The 18,341-nt window shown below is 37.5% G+C and overlaps 1 protein-coding gene across 3 annotated transcripts in view; it reads right to left on the bottom strand.

Annotated features, from left to right (window-relative positions):
- Positions 1-1,817: 1,817 nt before the first annotated feature.
- DIXDC1 (DIX domain containing 1) overlaps positions 1,818-18,341 on the bottom strand; it is a gene marked incomplete at its 3' end in the record, with an annotated part of 74,066 nt that continues 57,542 nt past the window's right edge. For all 3 annotated transcript variants that reach the window (XM_081061631.1, XM_081061630.1, XM_081061632.1), the window contains 10 exons: positions 18,146-18,250; positions 17,707-17,760; positions 17,137-17,229; positions 16,844-16,915; positions 16,019-16,108; positions 15,515-15,676; positions 14,937-15,003; positions 7,796-7,898; positions 6,732-6,840; positions 1,818-5,205 (listed from right to left, as the gene is read on the bottom strand). In XM_081061631.1, the coding sequence (XP_080917757.1) occupies positions 5,125-5,205; positions 6,732-6,840; positions 7,796-7,898; positions 14,937-15,003; positions 15,515-15,676; positions 16,019-16,108; positions 16,844-16,915; positions 17,137-17,229; positions 17,707-17,760; positions 18,146-18,250 (936 nt within the window). The remainder of the gene's footprint in view (positions 5,206-6,731; positions 6,841-7,795; positions 7,899-14,936; positions 15,004-15,514; positions 15,677-16,018; positions 16,109-16,843; positions 16,916-17,136; positions 17,230-17,706; positions 17,761-18,145; positions 18,251-18,341) is intronic.

Below are 18,341 nucleotides of genomic sequence, written 5' to 3'. Positions count from 1 at the left end.
AGCGCTCCTGTTGGGATGCGAGCGAGGAACCCCGAGGTGGTGGGTGTAAGTGTTAACACTGGTGGTACCACGTGCCCCTGCTGGCCCGACGCTGCGGCCCCGCTCCGCACAGGCTGCATTGGGTTACAAAGATGTAATTTCAGGTTTGCTGCCCAACCAGAAACCAGAGTGAACAGGTTTTTCCAGCCAAATGGTGTGAAGGGCAGCTAAGTATATTCCAACATTCAGGTGTACTGTAAGCAGGGTTTGAACAATCCCCTGTGTGAAGATACCGGTTTACAAAACAGATTTGCACTTCTAAATTTGCCATAAAACCCCTTTAAATCGCAAAAAGCTTTGTTATGCTTGAAATACATCATACTAAAACTAAACTAAAAGCCCATGGAGCAGGAAGCATGTCTATATTGTTCTTTGATGTCTCCCCAAGGTTTGGTCTCTGGGAAATAGTGGAGGCTGAATGCCTGTCTTTGGAATTAACCAACAAAAGGTTACCTACATTTGTCAGATACCCTTTACTGTAGGAATATCATCGTGTAATTAGAAAATATCTCATTTCTGAGTTGAGAATGACATTAGATTGGCAGGAAGCAAGTGCTGTGTTACTATCTCTTAAGTCCCCAGTGTACAGTTGGTCAGAGAAGGCTAAGAACACAAGAAATAGGAGGAAATGCAACATTTGAAAACGTGAACTTTCCTAGTAATTAAACGTTTGGAAATTAAAACAGCCAGGAGGTACTGTTTCACACCTACTTAAATTAGAAACTTTAAAAAGTCTAAAAACCCAGTATTAATGAGATTACAGAGAAAGATGCACTCATTGAGGGCACTAAATATTGGTTGTCTTTTACAGATGGCAATATACTAAGAAATATCAATAACGAGAAAATAATGTTCACATTTCCCCTCCAAAATCCTATCCTACCATCCTTGAGGCATTCAAAACAAGATAAAAAAATGTTTTAGTATCTATAATAGTGAAAGAAATGGAAAAACATATCTATCCAAAAATGAGGACAAGATTAAGCAGGCACAGCTGCCTAACAATAATATGCAGGCAATACAATTGAATATAAAATTTCCAAGTTAAATGGAAAAGCACATTTGAAATAATATTACGAGTAAAGCAATTATCGTTAAATTATGTAAAACTGCTTACAAATAATTGGAAGAATCAATGGAAAAATAATTGTGATTAGTGAAAGGGCTATACTATAACTTTGTAAATTACTATTAAAATGTAACAATTTTGAATTGGCTAAAATAATACTTCCACTGCATTTGAATTTAATAAATGGACCAAGTGTTGCAAGTTAGCTTTTGTAGGAGATAATCTTCAGTTTTCTGTTCACTTACTTAGGGAGGCCTGCTTAAACCTTGTTTTCCGTTTTTCTGTACATAGCAAGTTTGCATTTTGAATATGCTTTTGACAGTTGTAGTTGAATCATAGGAGGGTATAGGTCAAACAATCCAGGGTGGGGGGTAAGTTGACCCCAGAGGTAGGCTAGGAATTAGGTTTGTCAAATCAGTTCTTAGAGAATAGGCCTGAATATCTCTAAACAGACTGGATGAAGGAATTTAAGGAAAAGGAAGGTTCAAAACTCTAAGGTTTACTCTCTTGTGTTCTTATTTGTTTGCACGTTTATACATAATTTCAAAAGAAATGCCAAATCAATGAATTCTCTTTGATAATAATAACCTATGTTGTGCTTACATTAGAAATACCAACAGTAAAATATCTGTAGCAATAAAGTAGTCCTTATCTCCACTCCCCAAGTAATGAGTAAACATGCTACCAAGGAGATCACTTGAGGAAATTTACTTTCACTAAATGTAAATTGCTTTATTGATTAATTTCAGTTGATAAATGCAAGTGAAAATGATTAATAGTATTTAGTTTGCAAACTCCATTTTATTCAATTTTTTTAATTAGTTCACAAATCTGGTATATACAGGCAATTAAAACTGGTTATTACTTTGATATTCAGAAGCCTCTGGTATAACACAGTCTTCATGAAAACATTGTAAAACGGAGAATACACAGTAATAATCTCTTTGAAAGCAATTGTTGCAAACATCCATGTTTCTAAGAAAATATAACTTTACATATATATTTTAAGCAAGCTATACCTCTTACATAAATTCAGACAATAGAAGGAGTGTGCAATTGTAACACTTACTTTATGGAAAACAATGAAAACTATTATAATTATGACCTAAATGCTTTTAAGTAATCAGAGTCCTCTTGGATTGGAAGTAGAACATAAAGATATTTTCCCTAATTTACAACCATCCTGGTCAAACAGAGCTGAAAAGTTGGTCAGTAAGTAGGATTGCCATTTTCAAGTAAGTTGAACCTAAATTCTTTAGGTATAAATTATAAATTGTAAAGTGTTCCAATTCCAGCTAATTTAGGGAACTGAGTGAAAACAGTCTTGTTTTTAAATGAAGACTTTAAGGAATTGAACTTTCTACTAAACTAGTTTTTAACAAGAGGGTCTTTTTAAAAAATCTAACAGGGTTTTACAGATTAGTTTAGAACTCGAAACATTCTAGTTCCTTAGTATTCTCAAAGAAATAGAACGTTAGCAGTAACAGGATGGACTATCCCACAAAAATGCCTCTAGGGACAATACTCGGAATAAGTCAAGAGGCATCCTAGAGTGCAGCCACAGTATATCGAAGAGGAGACTGTCCAAGCCAGAATGAATCAATGCACACTCCTCCTCAAAAGGTTCCTCTGTCTTTAGAAACTGGAATGAGGATTAGCAACACATTTTACACAAGAATTATTGGGGTGACATCCTGTAATGGTGTTTAGTTATTACCTGTGGCATATGAGATTAATAAGCTAAAGGGGGAAAATTATCTCATTTTCTTTCTCCCCTGAACTCAACTTCAGCTTTCTATGGAGGCATTAAGGCCATGCAGCTCCTTTTCCAAAGGACATAGAGATAAAAGACAAATAAGGTAGAAGACTTCCTCTGATTTAATTTTCTCTGAAAAGGTAAATTCTACATAATGCTAAGAATGTTTACTGAAAGAGAACTGACAAGTAGAAACTGAATTAAGATACAGACATTCAAGATAAATTGTAATGGAAATACTATAACGAATTTTGGCCTGTTAACCCTCATGCTGTCTTATAGTAAAACATTAAAATTCATGCAACAGAGAACGTGGACTTTTTCTCCAGACTTCCTGGGAAAAAGAAACTGAGAATATAATGTTTTCTTCTGTTTGCTTTCATAATGAATTATTCTTGCTTTAGAATGACTTTCCCAAACTTTCGCAGTCATTTCTTATGAGAAATCATTTTTCAATAGGAGACCAGGTAAACTTAAATGAAAGACATCAGGTGTCTTTTGAGCTCCTTCTGCCTGCTAGAGGAGCAATCAAATAGATTATGTAAAATTACCTCCACAATTAAAATGGCAGGTAGAATTGGAACAGGACTTAGTTATCATTAGTATGCTTGTAATAAAATAAAGCTTACTCTGAAACCACAAGGGCTGATAAGAAGAAAATAGCCTGTATAAAAGCTACTGGGTTCTCTAGAAAATGGATACAGTATACAGAATGTGAGAATATACAGAACTCACACTCAAGTTATAAAAATAGACATGGTTCTCAGACAAAAAAGCTAATGAGTACAAAAGAATTCTCCAAACATGAACAATTTTAAAAAGACACATTTATATAAAACAACAAAATGTTATCTCAGAGCTCGAGTAGTCTGTTGAAATGGCTGAAAAGGGAAGATGAGCTAGAGACAGGTCAAGAACCCAGAACTGATCCGTCTTCCTCTTCCGGTTGGCAGTGTACATTGTTGGTACAGGCAGGCAGACTGTTTTTGGGGGGCAAAACATCTCTCTCTCTCTCTCTGTATGTAAAATGGCCAATTGGTTGATCATGTTTGGTGAATGAATGAGAAAACCCAAGTTATTAAGTAATCTCTAGAAATCTAACTATTTTCTTTTAGTTTCTACAGTTGACAATGTGGCACACGAGGAAGGATTCTAGGTTTTTTCACCCAGAATCAACCTTGCCATTTATAACTCATGCTCCATGCCCCATGGTTTCTATTGTGCCCTAAAGGATCAGCCTAGACTAAATATATAATAGAAATTAACTCTGGTCTTTAAACAAAGAGAGGCAGACAAGTAACTCATGCTCAGTACTTCATAAATCACAAATACGAAAATTAATGCTCGGTCTCCTTTTGACTGCCAAGGAGATGCCATGAGCTAAAGAAAGTCATGAGAGAAAGAAAGTCTAGAAGATATGGGTAGCAGCACCTTTCCATACCCGCCTGGATTTTTAAGGAGACTTTCACTCCTTCTTCCTTTCAAATATAAAGTTCATCAGTTGGAAGGAAAAAAAATAATGGCTCTAAAGTTGAAGAGTCCCCAGAAAGAACTAGCAGTACATAAAATATGCCCTCTGTGGGCTAAAGGACAAGTTGCAGAACCAGTTAAGACACAAGAGGCGGCCCAAGGTCTTACTTAATTATGGTTTTAGCATAGCATAGCACAATACGGGCAGCCCTTTTTCCATCCAATGAACAATTCAGCACCATCCATGTCCAGTCCAAAAGATTCCTGAAGAGTGGCTTTCATCTTTGGTACCACCCCATGAGTTATTCTTGGTTTGTCATAGCTGCAAAGAAGCAAAAAAGCTGGTACCTTTGCCTTGTCTGTGAGTACAAATGCTGGGACTCTGATTGCTGCAACCATTGAGGCCAATTAAAATAATAGTGTAACACACAGGAGTGATGCCTCCAATCCCCAGGTCCAAATAATAGCAGCCATGCCCCTACAAGAGCAAGATCATCCATTCCTATTGGTTAAGGCCTTCGGTTTGTTGTCCTCAGAGTAGAATAAAACACTGCGTTCCCATGGACAAGGAACTCCAGATGAACCCATGGTCAACATTTGGACAGGGATTTTAGTACCACGTATGCCAGGCACCGAGACAGGACTGGCCTGTGGCTGTCACAGTTGGAGAAGCTTCTGTTTTGGCAGCACAAACTAGAAACTTCTTAGTGTATTCTAGTTTTAGTCCTCTTTCCTGAGTGAAGCTGCCAGGGAGTGCCAAGTTCCACAAGTCCCAATCTAACACTCAGCATTAATTCTCTCCATGGTCTTCTTCCACCCAGGCTACAATCTTCCCTTCCCATCCAGGGATGGCATCATCATCGTGGAAAACCTAGAGAAAGAAAAAAAGCCACAATGAAAAAATAACAGTAAGATAGAGTCTCATTAAACAACTGCTGCTAATAAAAATAAGACCTCAAACTAAAGAATAAGAAAGTGTAGAGGAAAGTTTGGGTTAGAGTCTATGTCCCTTTGGTTTTTGTCCCTAAAGTTATAAGCCATAAAATAATAATAATAATAATAATAATAATAATAATAACAACAAATATTCTTAGTTCCACATCTATAAAATGGTAAAAGCATCCCTACCAATCTTTGCTCATAGAAATTTATATGAATTAATAAATTACTAACCATAGAGCACTGTGGGCTTCTCAGGAAAAAGCAGTAATTTAAGCATTAAAAAAAATAAGAAAGGGGAAAATTTTTGTCCCGGGCTTTATAAAGGGTTCAAAAGACCAGTCTTAACATGTTTGCATTCAGTTCTCTTCATTCATTCATTTACTAAGCCACTAATAACACAGGGTTATTAAAAGTTTCAGTGAGGAAATTTTTACAAAATAAAAGACTGGCTTTCCCAACTCTTTTCCTTCTATAACCACAATGAGGGCACTTGCAATACACTGTAACCTGACGAGTCAGGAAAAGAGCAATTTCTTAATCCTCAGGTGCCCGGACATCTGGAATCCAATTTGCAACTCCCTTGTAGTTTTTACTGGTGACACAGAAAGCCCCAGCCCAAGTCCAGAGTCCAAGATAACATTATCTTCAAACAGATTAGACCCCAGGAAACATATGTCAGGATGTCAGCCCTCAAATCTGCCTGACTGACTCCCCCTCCCCTATATAAGAAAAAGCTAACCTAAAGTTAGCTGCAGTTGTCCACTGGAGATTCTGTCCCCCAGCAGCCTCTCTGCAAGCACCTGTCTTCTTAAATAAATTTTCTAACTTCTATTCCTTTTGAGTCTGTGAATGCTTTCATCTTCTGCAAATGACCAGGGGTTAATTCTACACCAGAACATAACCCAGAACTCTCTTCCAAAAAAAAGAGCCAATTTTTGACAAATGGCTTATAAAGAGAAGCGTAGGCTAAGAAAATAGTTCAGGAGTTAAGAATAAGCACAGATGACTTTCCAGAAGTTCAGCATTTTTGTTATCTGAGAAACTACCACCACAATATACAGTTCCATATATTAGTACCTGTTTGTTTATTTTGCTCTACATAGGAAGCAGAAAGTTTTCTAAGATTTGGCTACGGATAGAAAAGTAACCCCAAAGCCAAGCTTCGTTCAAGCTTTGGTCCTTTATTTTTCCTAAGAAAACCTTTTCCTTTTTAAACAAAAAATTCTATCCAAGTTTGGTCAAAATGATTAAGTCCTTGTCTAAAGAAGCTATCAACTTCTTGGGCCATGCCCTGACCTTCTCAGTCCACAGTAATCAGACTGGTCTGAGGCTCTGGGAAATTCCTCTGACCTGGTTAGGGAACTCAGGTATTTCTAGGTACTAGTCTGTGAGTAGGGGGCTTTGGGATTCAGGAGCAACCAATAATACCACCCAGACTCCTCAGGGATTCTGTACCTCCTCTTTGACAGTGCCAAACTCCGGATCCAGTGCTTTGAAGTGATAGCGGTGATTCCCTTCCCGGTCAATAGCTGCTTTAAAATCCTTAAGTGTCACCTCCCCCAACCTGCAACAAAATAGACTGTTTACCAATAGGCTGGAAACATAAGGTGTTGGCTTTAAACCCAGGTCCTTGCCAAAGTCTCTTGAGGCAGAAATAGCATGGCCTTGTTAGGTCACTATCCCTGATCACTCAGATAATTCTAAAACAGCAGAGGTGAGGGAACCAGTCACCATTAGGGATTGAAAATGACATTGCATATGGGGTGATATGAGGATTTAAAATAGATTTAGTGCTTAAGCAGCAGCCATATCACTTTTCTCTGTTTTTCTCTGTAAATAAGATATAAGGCCTCTGAAATCTAATTTGTTGAACTATCAATATGTCATGTCTAAGTTCTCTTGATTTCCTTTTTTGCAACAATATTCCACTCTGTAGACTGGTTGAATTAAATCAAGTATCACCATCTTTATCCTTCTAGCTTCAGAAAGCTCACCTCTAACCTAGACCGAGTGAGCATACTGCCTAGGAAAGGGAAATCCTATCACCTTTCTCAGTACTTGGTTCCGCGGTTTAAAAATCTTTATTTTAAAGTCATTTACCTTAGAATGGAGTATATTAGCTGAGGGTTTGAACGTTTTTAAACATGAATTCAATAGATTAGTTCCAGTCATCAAATAATAACAAAGATCAATCAGCAATCGCCCCGGAGTGCTACACTGCAATCCAAGGCCGATCAGCAAGAGCTCTTTTGAGCACTGAAAAAAACTGTTTTTCCTGACTTGGAGCATATTTGCTTAGCAGGTTTGGAAGGATTATTATTGTGTCTGTGCTTAGCAACAAATCTTGACTTGTTAATTCCCTTGTAATGCCACTGATAAAGCTAGATCTAGAATCTCTCTCCTCTGCTCTTCTCGCTACACCATACTTCTCAACTACTCAGCTGGTTCGATAGGCAGTAACTAATGATTCTGCCTTCCTGTCCTTTTTTAAAAGAGAAATAATGATCCTAGAATCTCACCTCTTTGGTATATTGACCATGAAGGGAGTAAGTGACCGGTCAGTAAAATAGAGCACTTTAGTGCAGGCGCTGACAGTTGGAGAGCTCTGTGAATGAGGCAACTCTGCAATCAGAGAGAGACTTTGTGTTCAGAACATTCAACTTTCTCCCAACCACCCCTCATTTCCAATTATTCAAAATGTCCCAGGAGAAGGAAGTTGCCTGAAGTCACAGTACGGTACATCCTCATTCAACACAATGTCCACAGGGCATAACACACAGGAAGTCACCACCAGGGTCACAAAGACAAGAGGTGCTTTGGACACGGACATCATCATAAGGACCATCATTTATTACCCATTTCAGGTATTTCTAGCAGGGAAACAGCAACTGTTCTGACAGGCATTATTGCTAAGAGTCAAAAGATTTCAGCTATGGCAGAATGAACACACAGCAAGAGCTGCAGACATTGCCAACATTTAAGGTCAGTGGTAGAGAATGCTCATGCAATTCATTAAAAGAGAAATGAACAGGAACAAGAACCAGGAGTGAAACAATCTTAGAAACTCCAGATTCTAAAGGGGACTCATGCTTCCAGTCTAAAAGGTGTAAAACATACCTTATCCCTTAGCTACAAAGGATCAGTATGTGTTGGTCCCATGGTTTTTAACTCAGGTCTCTTGATCCACATCTTGTCTCTACCCTTTGTGTAGGTACTTATGGAAAAATTTTATTAACGAGTACTTATGATTATGACTTTAAGAGACCAGGAGAAAAGACCAATCAGAAACGTTTATCATAAGGACCAAAAATTAATAATTAAACTTCCATTAAAATCTCTCCTGAAATTCCATCTACACATATTTTCTTAACTAATTCCAGGCACTGATCCCAATGAAACTGGCAGCCACAGGAAGCATTTCTAGGAAGGGGTTTAAAATAGGGAGAGTGTGAGGGATGAATTAATACAGGAGAAAAAAGACAAGGGGACATTCTCCCTTTGTAAAGGAATCACAGTTGGTTTTCAGATTTTTTCTTCAAAGAATGCCAATTACTGAAACCTACATGCCATGACGCTCCTTTGACTCCAGCACCTAGAACAATGCTTGACACATAGTGGCTGTTTAATAAAATAAAATATTCACTTTTATCATTACATTTTATGATTGATTGATTCATTCAACAAATGATTATTGCACCCTTACCGTGTGCTAGATTTTGAGACTATAAAAATCAACCACATGTGGTCTCTGATGTCAAAAGAGTTTATAGTCTAGTATGGATGACATATATGATTACAAATAATTACAATATACTAAAATCAGATTTGTATAAAATGTACAAAAAGACTGAAGATGGAGAGGTTAATTCCACCTGGAAAAGATCAGCAAGACTCCACCGTTGGGGAATCCTTAAACAAAGCACTTAAAAAAATCATCAGATAGAGATGTTAGTAAGGGCATTCTAAGAGGGAAGGATACATGTAAAGGCATGAAATGTGATCATATATTTATAAAACTTCAAGTTAACTTATAAGGCTGGAGCACAAAGAATACGTTGAGAAGTTGTGGAAGATAGGGATAATAAAGTAGGGAGGGAGGGGCCAGATCACAAAGGACTCTGCCAGGCTAAGACATTTAGATATTAGTCTTCAGTGTTGGGGAGATACTTAAAAGGGACTGATATAATCAGGCTGGCATTTTAGAAAGGACAATCTAGCAGCAAAGTATGGGTTGAATGGGAGGAGCTCCAGAAACCAGTAATCCCATTAAGAGGCAATTAGAACCATTTGAAAGATGAGGCAGGGCAAAATGTAGTCCTAGAACCATAGAAGGGATGGATTTGAGAAAACTTAAGAAGATAAAAGTCTTGGTACTTGGGACAAAATTGAACATCAGGGAAAAAGGAAAAAAACAAAAACGAGAGTTATAATCTGGGAAAAAAGATGCATGGTAGTACGATTAACCAAGATGGGGAACAGAAATGAGTTGTTATTCATTTAAAATGTTTTTTGGTTGTCTATTATGTAAGTACTAGAGTTGCAAAGATAAATTAGATCCAATCCCCACCCTTAAGAAGCTCCAAGTCTAGTGGGGGGTGGGGGTGTATGTGAAAGAGCAAAACAGTTACAATATAATAAAATATGAAAATAATATTGCTATACATTGAATTCTGTCCTTCTAAAATTCATGTATTGAAGCCCTAAATCCCCATGTGACTGTAATATAGATAGGGCCTTTAAGGAAGGATTAAAGTTCAATGAGATTATAAGAGTGGAGCAAGCCCTGATCCCACAGAACTGGTGCCTTTATAAGAAGAGGAACAGACATCAGAGCTCTCTCTCCACCATGTGAGGACACAGCAAGAAGGTGGACATTTGCAAGCCAGGAAGAGAGCTCTCCCTCACCAGAACCTGACCATGCTGGTGTCCTGATCTTGGGACTTAGTCTCCAAAACTGTGAGAAATTCCTGTTGTTTAAGCCACTCAGTCTATGTTATTTTGTTATGGTGGCCCCAGCTGACTAATATAAATGTTATGTACATATTTTGGATAAATTTCAAGGAACGAATAATTTATGATGTCAAATGCCACAAAGAGGTATAGTAGATAAAGATGGGTTTGGTCATCGGTGACATTAGAGTAGTTTCAATTGACTAGTAAAGAAAACTGAGTTGGGTTACACAAAAATTTCTAGTGAAAAAGGAAAAGAGAGTAATGAGGGAGAACGAGTCTTATGCAACACTAAATCATGATAAAATGATAATTGTTACTTCAGTGCGGCATTACTAGAAAAATCATGTACAAAACAGAATGACTGACAAACATTTTTGTGTATGAAAATTTAATACATGACTTTAAAAGGCATCACAAATCAGTTTTAGCTTTTAAGTTTTGGTTTATGATCATTTGGAGTTAATTTTTGTATATGGTATGCAGTATGGGTCAAGACTCGTTTTTACATGAATTTTTCCAGGACTATTTGTTGAAAAGCCTATCCTTTTGCCATTTTTTTTTCTGGTTAGATGACCCAAACCTTCATTCTTTTTGCCATTAAAGAGCTTTTGTAGAAAATCAACTGGCCAAATACATGTGAGTCTATTTATGCATTCTCTATTTTGTTCCATTAATCTATGTGTCTATGCATACTGCACTAACTTTTTAGGTAGTTTTGAAATCATACAGTGTGGTTATCCAACTACTTTGTTCATCTTTCTCAACTTTTTTTTTTTTTTTTGGTTATTCCTGTCCCTTTATTGTTCCATATAAATTTTAAAATCAACTTGTTTATATCTACAAAAAGTCTGGTAGGATTTTTATTGGAATTGCATTGAAGCTATATCACTTGGGGAGAATGGACTGTCTTAACAATGTTGAGTACTCCAATCGATAAACATGGTCTATCTTCCCATTTCTTTAGATCTTCTTTGATTTATTTAATCTGTTTTAAAGTTTCCAACATAGAAACGTTGCACATATTTTGTAAAGTTTATACCTACATATTTAATGTTTTTTGGTCCTATTATAAATGGTACTTAAAATTATTTTTCTATTTCCAAATATTCATTGCTACTATATAAAAGCACAATTGACTTTTTGTATAATGACTTTGTATCCTGTGACCTTGCTAAACTCACTTCTTATAGTAGCTTTATTATAGATTCTTTGGGATTTGCCTCATAGACAACCATATCATCCACAAATAGAGGCAGTTTTCTGTCTTCTTTTCTAATCTCTATGCCTTTTATTTCTTTTTTCTGCATCTATGTTCATTAGAGATACTGGTTTTGGAATCAGGGTAAAATAAAATGTGTTAGGAAATGTTCCTTCCTATTCTGTTTTCTGGAAGAGTTTGTGAAGAATTGGTATTATTTTTTCCTTAAGTGAACCCATCTGATCCTGGAGTTTTCTTTGATGGATGGAGCATTTTAAACTACGAACTCAATTTATTTAATAACTATAAACCTTTTCAGTTTATCTATTCCTCTTGAGTAAGTTTTGGTAGTTTGTGACTTCAAGGAATTTATCCATTTCATCAAAATTGTCAAATTTATGAGCATAAAGTTATTTGTTCCTTAATTATGCATTTATGTCTACAGGATCTACAGTGGTGTCCTCTCTTTTTAATAATGGTAATTTGTGTCTTTTCTCTTTTTTTCTTGGGCAGGCTGGTTTATCCATTTTACTATACTTTTCAAAGAACCAGTTTTTTATTTGATTGATTTTATTCCGATTTCTGCTTTTAATATCAATTTCCATTCTTATATTTATTAGTTCATTCCTTCTGTTTTCTGTGGGTTTAATTTGCTCTTCTTTTCAGATTTCGTAAGGTGAAAGTTTAGATCATTTAGAGGGTCACTGATTTGAGAACTTTCCTCTTTTCTAATGTATTTAATGCTATGAACTTCTCTCAAAACACTGCTTCTGCTGCATCCCATGAATTTTGATATTGTGTTTTCATTTTTTTATTCAATTCAAAGTATTTTTAAATTTCCTTTATGAATTTCTCTTTGACCCATAGGTTGTTTAGAAGTATGCGGTTCAATTCCAAATATTTGAGAATTTCCAGATATTTTTCTCTTATTGATCTCAAGTTAAATTCCATAATGGTCAGAGAACACTTTATATGATTTTAATTCTTTTAACTTTACTGAATTTTGTTTTATGGTCAAAATATGGGGCTATCTCAGTCACTGTTCCAAATGTACTTGAAAAGAGTATATACTCTACTGTCATTGGGTGAAATGTTCTTTAAATGTCAATCAAAAGAGTCGATTGATAGTGTTTTCCGGGTTTTCTATATTCTTATTTGATGTTCTCTTCACTAGTACTATTGATTACTGCAAAAACAGTATTAACGTCTCCAACTGCAAAACCTTTCTATCAGTTTTCACTTCATGTATTTTGAAGCTATTATTAGGCATACACATTCAGGATTATGATGTCTTCTTGGTGAATTGACCTCTTTATCATTGTATTATATTTCTATACCTGTAAACATTCCTTGTTCTGCAGTATACTTTATCTGACACTAATAAAATTAACACCAATATTAATAATTAATCATTAATTATTAATAGTTAATTGATATTAATAATATTAAAATTATATTACTGTATTAATAAAATCAATAACACGTTTGATTAGTGTTTCCATGGTATCTTTTTCCAGCCTTTTACTTTCAACCTAGTACTCGTGTTATTATAGTTAAAGTGGGTTTCTTATAAATAACATATAGTTAAATCTTATTTTCATCCAATTTGAAAATCTCTCATCTTTTAATTGATATGTTTAGACCATTTATATTTAATGTACTTATTATATGTTTGACTCAACAACAAGAAGCCAACATTGATCTGACAAAAAGAACACTAAGTGGGGTAACTGAGTAAAAGTACAACTAGAAGCTAGAAGCTTGAGTAATGAATGGGAAGTAAGGATGAAAAAAGAGCAAGTGTAGACTATTCTTTCAAGAAGTTTGATGTAGGAGAATAAGAGAAAAAAGTCAGTAGTGAGATGGCTAGTGAGTTACATTAGTTTTTGTATCTTCTGATGAGAGATTTCAACTAATATGGGAATACATATATTAGATTAACACCCTAGTTTACAGGCTGCTGTGAATTTATTTGTAGTATTTTCTTTTAAAGATTTTATTGGAGAAGGGGAACAGGACTTTATTAGAGAACAGTGTGTACTTCCAGGACTTTTTTTTTCCCCAAGTCAAGTTGTTGTCCTTTCAATCTTAGTTGTGGAGGGCGCAGCTCAGCTCCAGGTCCAGTTGCCATTACTAGTTGCAGGGGGCACAGGCCACCATCCCTTGCGGGAGTCGAACCGGCAACCTTGTGGTTGAGAGGACGCGCTCCGACCAACTGAGCCATCTGGGAGGCAGCTCAGCCCAAGGTGCCATGTTCAATCTTAGTTGCAGGGGGCTCTGCCCACCATCCCTTGCGGGACTCGAGGAATTGAACTGGCAACATGGTCAATGGCCCATTGGCCCATGTGGGAATCAAACACGCATCCTTCGGAATTAGGAGCATGGAGCTCTAACCGCCTGAGCCACCGGGCTGGCCCTTTTTGCAGTATTTTGATTAAGTGCTTCATATATACAAAAGGGTTTTTCCAAAGAGGAAAATTTTTTGAAAAATAATTTCTAAATATTTAGACTTATCTACATTGGCAGTTTATAATAACCTAAAGAAAGTATTGGAATAACAATAAAATAAAAAGCCTCTCAAGAAAACATGAATCACTGTTCCAAAGCAATGCTGGAAAAAGGAACTGAAACTAATTTTTGTACTAAGAAACTTTGTTTCGTTCCCAGTGTAATCCCTTATTCAAGAAGAAAATATATCTGGACGCTTGAGAATGCTATTTTACTTACTTGACAAAAAAATTCTACTTTTCATATTTGTGTAAACATTTTAAGTGTTTTACTTTAGGTTTTGTTTTTAATGTTTTGTTTTAAATTGTATATGTAACATACAAAATTGGTTACAGTTAGCTTTTTACTATTTGTCTTTTGTAAATTATTTAGGTATTTTTAGATTAAACATGGGTAAATTATAAAAGATAAGAAAATGTGAAAATTATTAAACCAAAAGGTAAGATACAAAGCAAAATAGGAATTACCAAGCAGGGTAGATTTCCAACATGTTGGAAAGAATATGGAAAAAAATGTAGATGAGTGGGCACAGAGCTGGTTAAAACATACTTCCTAGCCATGGCCACTAGATGGCGCAACTATTTTGCAGGGCTTAAACTGAAAGCACTCAAAGTTTCAAAGAAAATCCCCAAAGAAACAGCTTTTTGCCTCTAGGAAGAACTGGAAATTTTCTGTGCTATTTGGGACTGTAGGATGATTTGTGTGTGTGCTTGTTGTTTTATATTTTGCTTTGTTCAGTGTAAATGTTTTGAGCACAGATTTTCCAAAGATATTTTAGCCTCTTGAAGTCATAAGCATCCTGCAGGTGGCTAAGTGGTACTTGGGGTGATGGAGGTGATGATGATGCTCTGTGTCTTCACAGTCCTAGAAATAACTTGATTCTATTATTGCTACAGAAACAACATATTATAAAAGTGAGATACTACAAGAAAAATTCTATCTTCTAAATATTAGTAGCATGAAAAATACTAAACTTTTTATCTAATGTAATGAGTACTTACTTGAATTAAGGGGCCAGGATTCCCAGTATTCACCACCTGCTTGAGTTCTGGGTGACTTGCCCCGAACCTGGGGAGCCACACAAAAATCACAAGAATTATGATAAATGAGAGAACTTAACCAAGAAATTAAATCATAAAAGTGTACCTAAAATATACTCATTTCTACCAATTGTATAAGTATATAAAATTGGACGTACTTATCCTAACAATAATAACGCACATTTATAAAAGGCTTTCTGGTTTCCTATGCATTTTCCCATGTACTTCCTCATCCATTGCCAAGCTCATTCGCAGGGGTAGGGGAAGGGAAATGAGCAGTAAAGAGAGACCTAGGGGGTCAAGAACAACAGTTCCTTAGTTATACAGTTGCTAGGAGCAAGAGTTATCATGAACTCTCTCCCTGGATTGTCACACCATGATGGAGAGTTAGTTCTGCCAGGAGGAAAACCAAAGAGAAAAGCAACTGTAACCTTCAGCAGGGTCTCATCTTTTAGCACAGCACTCATCTAAATTAAAATTGATCGAACCAAGCTTTTTGGGAAGCTTGCCTAGGAGAAACACCACAGAAAGAGGATTACCCTCCGTTCTTGTTTCTTCTGTGTCTCCATGACATGCAGGCGCTCCATGAGGCTAGAGATGCCCTGCTCCAAGCTGTCGATGGTGTGGTGCTGAGGGTCATGGCCACTGAAGCTGTTGCGCAGGCTGCGGAGGGCATCACGAACAAGCTGCAGGTCGCTGGTCTGTGGGCAAAGTGAGGTGCTGTTGGCATGGGGCCGCACCATGTTATGAACCACATCCCAACCCCTGGGCTTAGGAAGACACAGGGGAGAGGTTTCCAAGACAGATCTTTTATTTTTGAGAGAGGAGATGTGAAGTTAGGAAACTTGACTCCACAGAAGCGGGCCTACTGTTTGCCTACTAATTCTTAATTTTGGATAACAAGTGCCTTACATCTTTCCACACCCACTAGCTGCAAGAATTAGGGCACTGGGATATCAAAGGTCTAGTCCACGGGCGATGGCTAAGGTACCCTTCCACTTTTAGCTGGAGGTGGCAGGTGGTACTGAGTCCTGAGAACCTACCCCTCTGTGAATGACTGAAACAGCTCCTTTTCCTGCCACTGGAGGGAGAAAACCATTGCTTTGAGAGTCGTGACTGTTGTAGTTGGTCACCTGTGGCAGCAAGAAGAAATGATGCTTGTTATGAGAGAATTCCAAACCAAGATGTCCTGTCTTATTTTCCTTCTTTACATTTACCACGTCCTGACATAGTATAAAATTACGTATTTGTTTCGCATCTCTCTATATTAGAATGTAAGCCTTGTGAGCGCAGAGATTTTATCCCTTTTGTTCACTACTGTATCCCCAGTACTTGACTGTATCCCCAGTACTTGACACTTGGTAGGCATTGTGGAATATAGAATGAAGAAAATGGAAACCTTACTCTGGGGGCCCCATCCCCACCCAGGTCTGCCTGGCCACCGGAGGGCCTGAGAATGTTGCTCTAGAACTTCCTGTCTTTCCTTCAGTAATTAAAAAATAAGAAAAATGACTAACATTTCTTGAGCTTCATTCTGTGCCGGGTGGATCTACCAGGACTGTGTTTAATTATTTACCTGGATTATTTTAGGTGTTCTTCATAATGACAGAGAGAGTCACAATTACTTCCACTTTCCAAATGAGCCTCATTTCTAAGGCTCCAAAGCTCAGTAAATTAAGGTCACACAATGGTCAAAAGTGGTAAAGCTAGAATCTGAACCATTTTCTTATCCTGGAATCTGCATTCATAACCCCCGCACCAAATAGCCTCCTAACAAACCAACCTGTGGCCTTGGTTCAGCCCTGAGTCAGAGACACAATCTCCCTCTTTGCCCTTGTAAATGTGGGAGGGAGACCCCGAGCTGTTACCTCATCTGCCTCTCTTTTCACACAGTGAGTCAAAAGGACATCTTTGTGTTCTAGCTCCTGCTCCAGATCCACCTGCAAATCAGAGACTAAATCAGACAAGGATTTCTTGGGGTAGCCAGTTAGCTCAGTTGGTTAGAGCATGGTGCTAATAACACCAAGGTTGCCGGTTCGATCTCCACATGGGCCACTGTGAGGGGCACCCTCCTTAAAAAAAAAAAAAAAAAAAAGATAAAGGAGAAAAAGATTTCTTCAGGTTAGAGGGGCAGGAAAGTCAGTGGTTAAAATGTTCCCACCTGCTGGTAACTGGCCTCAGAGAGTTTCCGGAGTGCTTCTTCCATCTTGGCCTGGTGCTGCTGAAGGAGGCGATCCTTCTGCCCCAGCTCTTTCTGCAACAGAGAGAGAGCTTTCAGATATATGGCAAATCCAAGGACATTGAACAGTTTACCCTTTGTGATGCAGTTTCCACCTGAGGGAAAGTAGAGCCTCGGGGAAACGGTCCTTTCCTCAAGCTACACCCAGAAGATATCACACACCATGGCAGTCTTGCCCAGTGCAAAGGATTCTTGGGAGGGTAAGGAGAAAGGGAATTACTGTTTGTAGGAAGACCACTACATGCAATCCATGCTAGTTAGAGATAAAGGTTAAGACTGAACTGAAGCTTCCAGGCTCTTAGTTCTGTGTTCTTTCTCCTAGCCATGTTCTCTACCTTCATGGTTAGTGAATCAAGGGAACACAGAGAAGTATTTCCTTGCTGAAAGCAAATTTGAGAACAGAGTACTTAAGTGCTCTTTGAACAACAGCAACAATGGGCTGTTCATAAAAGGTTAGATGGAAATCATTTCCACACTGATGTTCATTCTTACTTTATATTCTCCCAAGAGCCGGTTCCTCTCATCTAGCTTCCTCTGCAGATCCACCTGCAAGAAGGATAAGAAAGAATTAACTAGCATGGAGGTACTGTCTGCTGACTCTAGTAGGAAATTAGCTATTTAGTAACCAGAATTCATGTTAGCAGTTACAGTATACAGTCCAGAGAGGGAACGGCTATGGTAAAACACACAGCTGGCTTTCCATGTCTTTAGTGCAATATTCAGCAGTGTCCTCAAAGCTGAAAGGTCGAGGCCAGTGTGGGGTGGGCTTTCACCTAAGAACAGAGATGAGTCTGACACGGAATAAAATAATTGCAGCCACTGAGAGCAGATCTCCTGAATTAAGATGAGATGAGGATGGCAGATTTAACAGGGTAGTATCCTATTTTGCTACTGGGACACAACGAGGTCAGAGTTCATTCATTTAACTCACATTCTGATTGTGCAACTCATCTTTGTCCATATTTGCCCTCAATAGTTCTTGTTTGAGCTGAAGAACAGATGTGTCCTGCTGAGTCAACCTCTGCTGCAAGGCATCCTGGGGGAAAAGTATACTAATTATTGAGGTTCCAATTAATTAATCAGCCCATTATTACTAAAAGTTATTAAACCCCTCAATGCGTATTCAG

The sequence above is a fragment of the Rhinolophus hipposideros genome (assembly GCF_964194185.1).
Source record: "Rhinolophus hipposideros genome assembly, chromosome: 10".
NCBI classification, from domain to species: Eukaryota; Metazoa; Chordata; class Mammalia; order Chiroptera; family Rhinolophidae; genus Rhinolophus; species Rhinolophus hipposideros.
The sequence above is the reverse complement of the archived record's forward strand: the minus strand, read 5'-3'. Positions and strand labels throughout refer to the sequence as shown.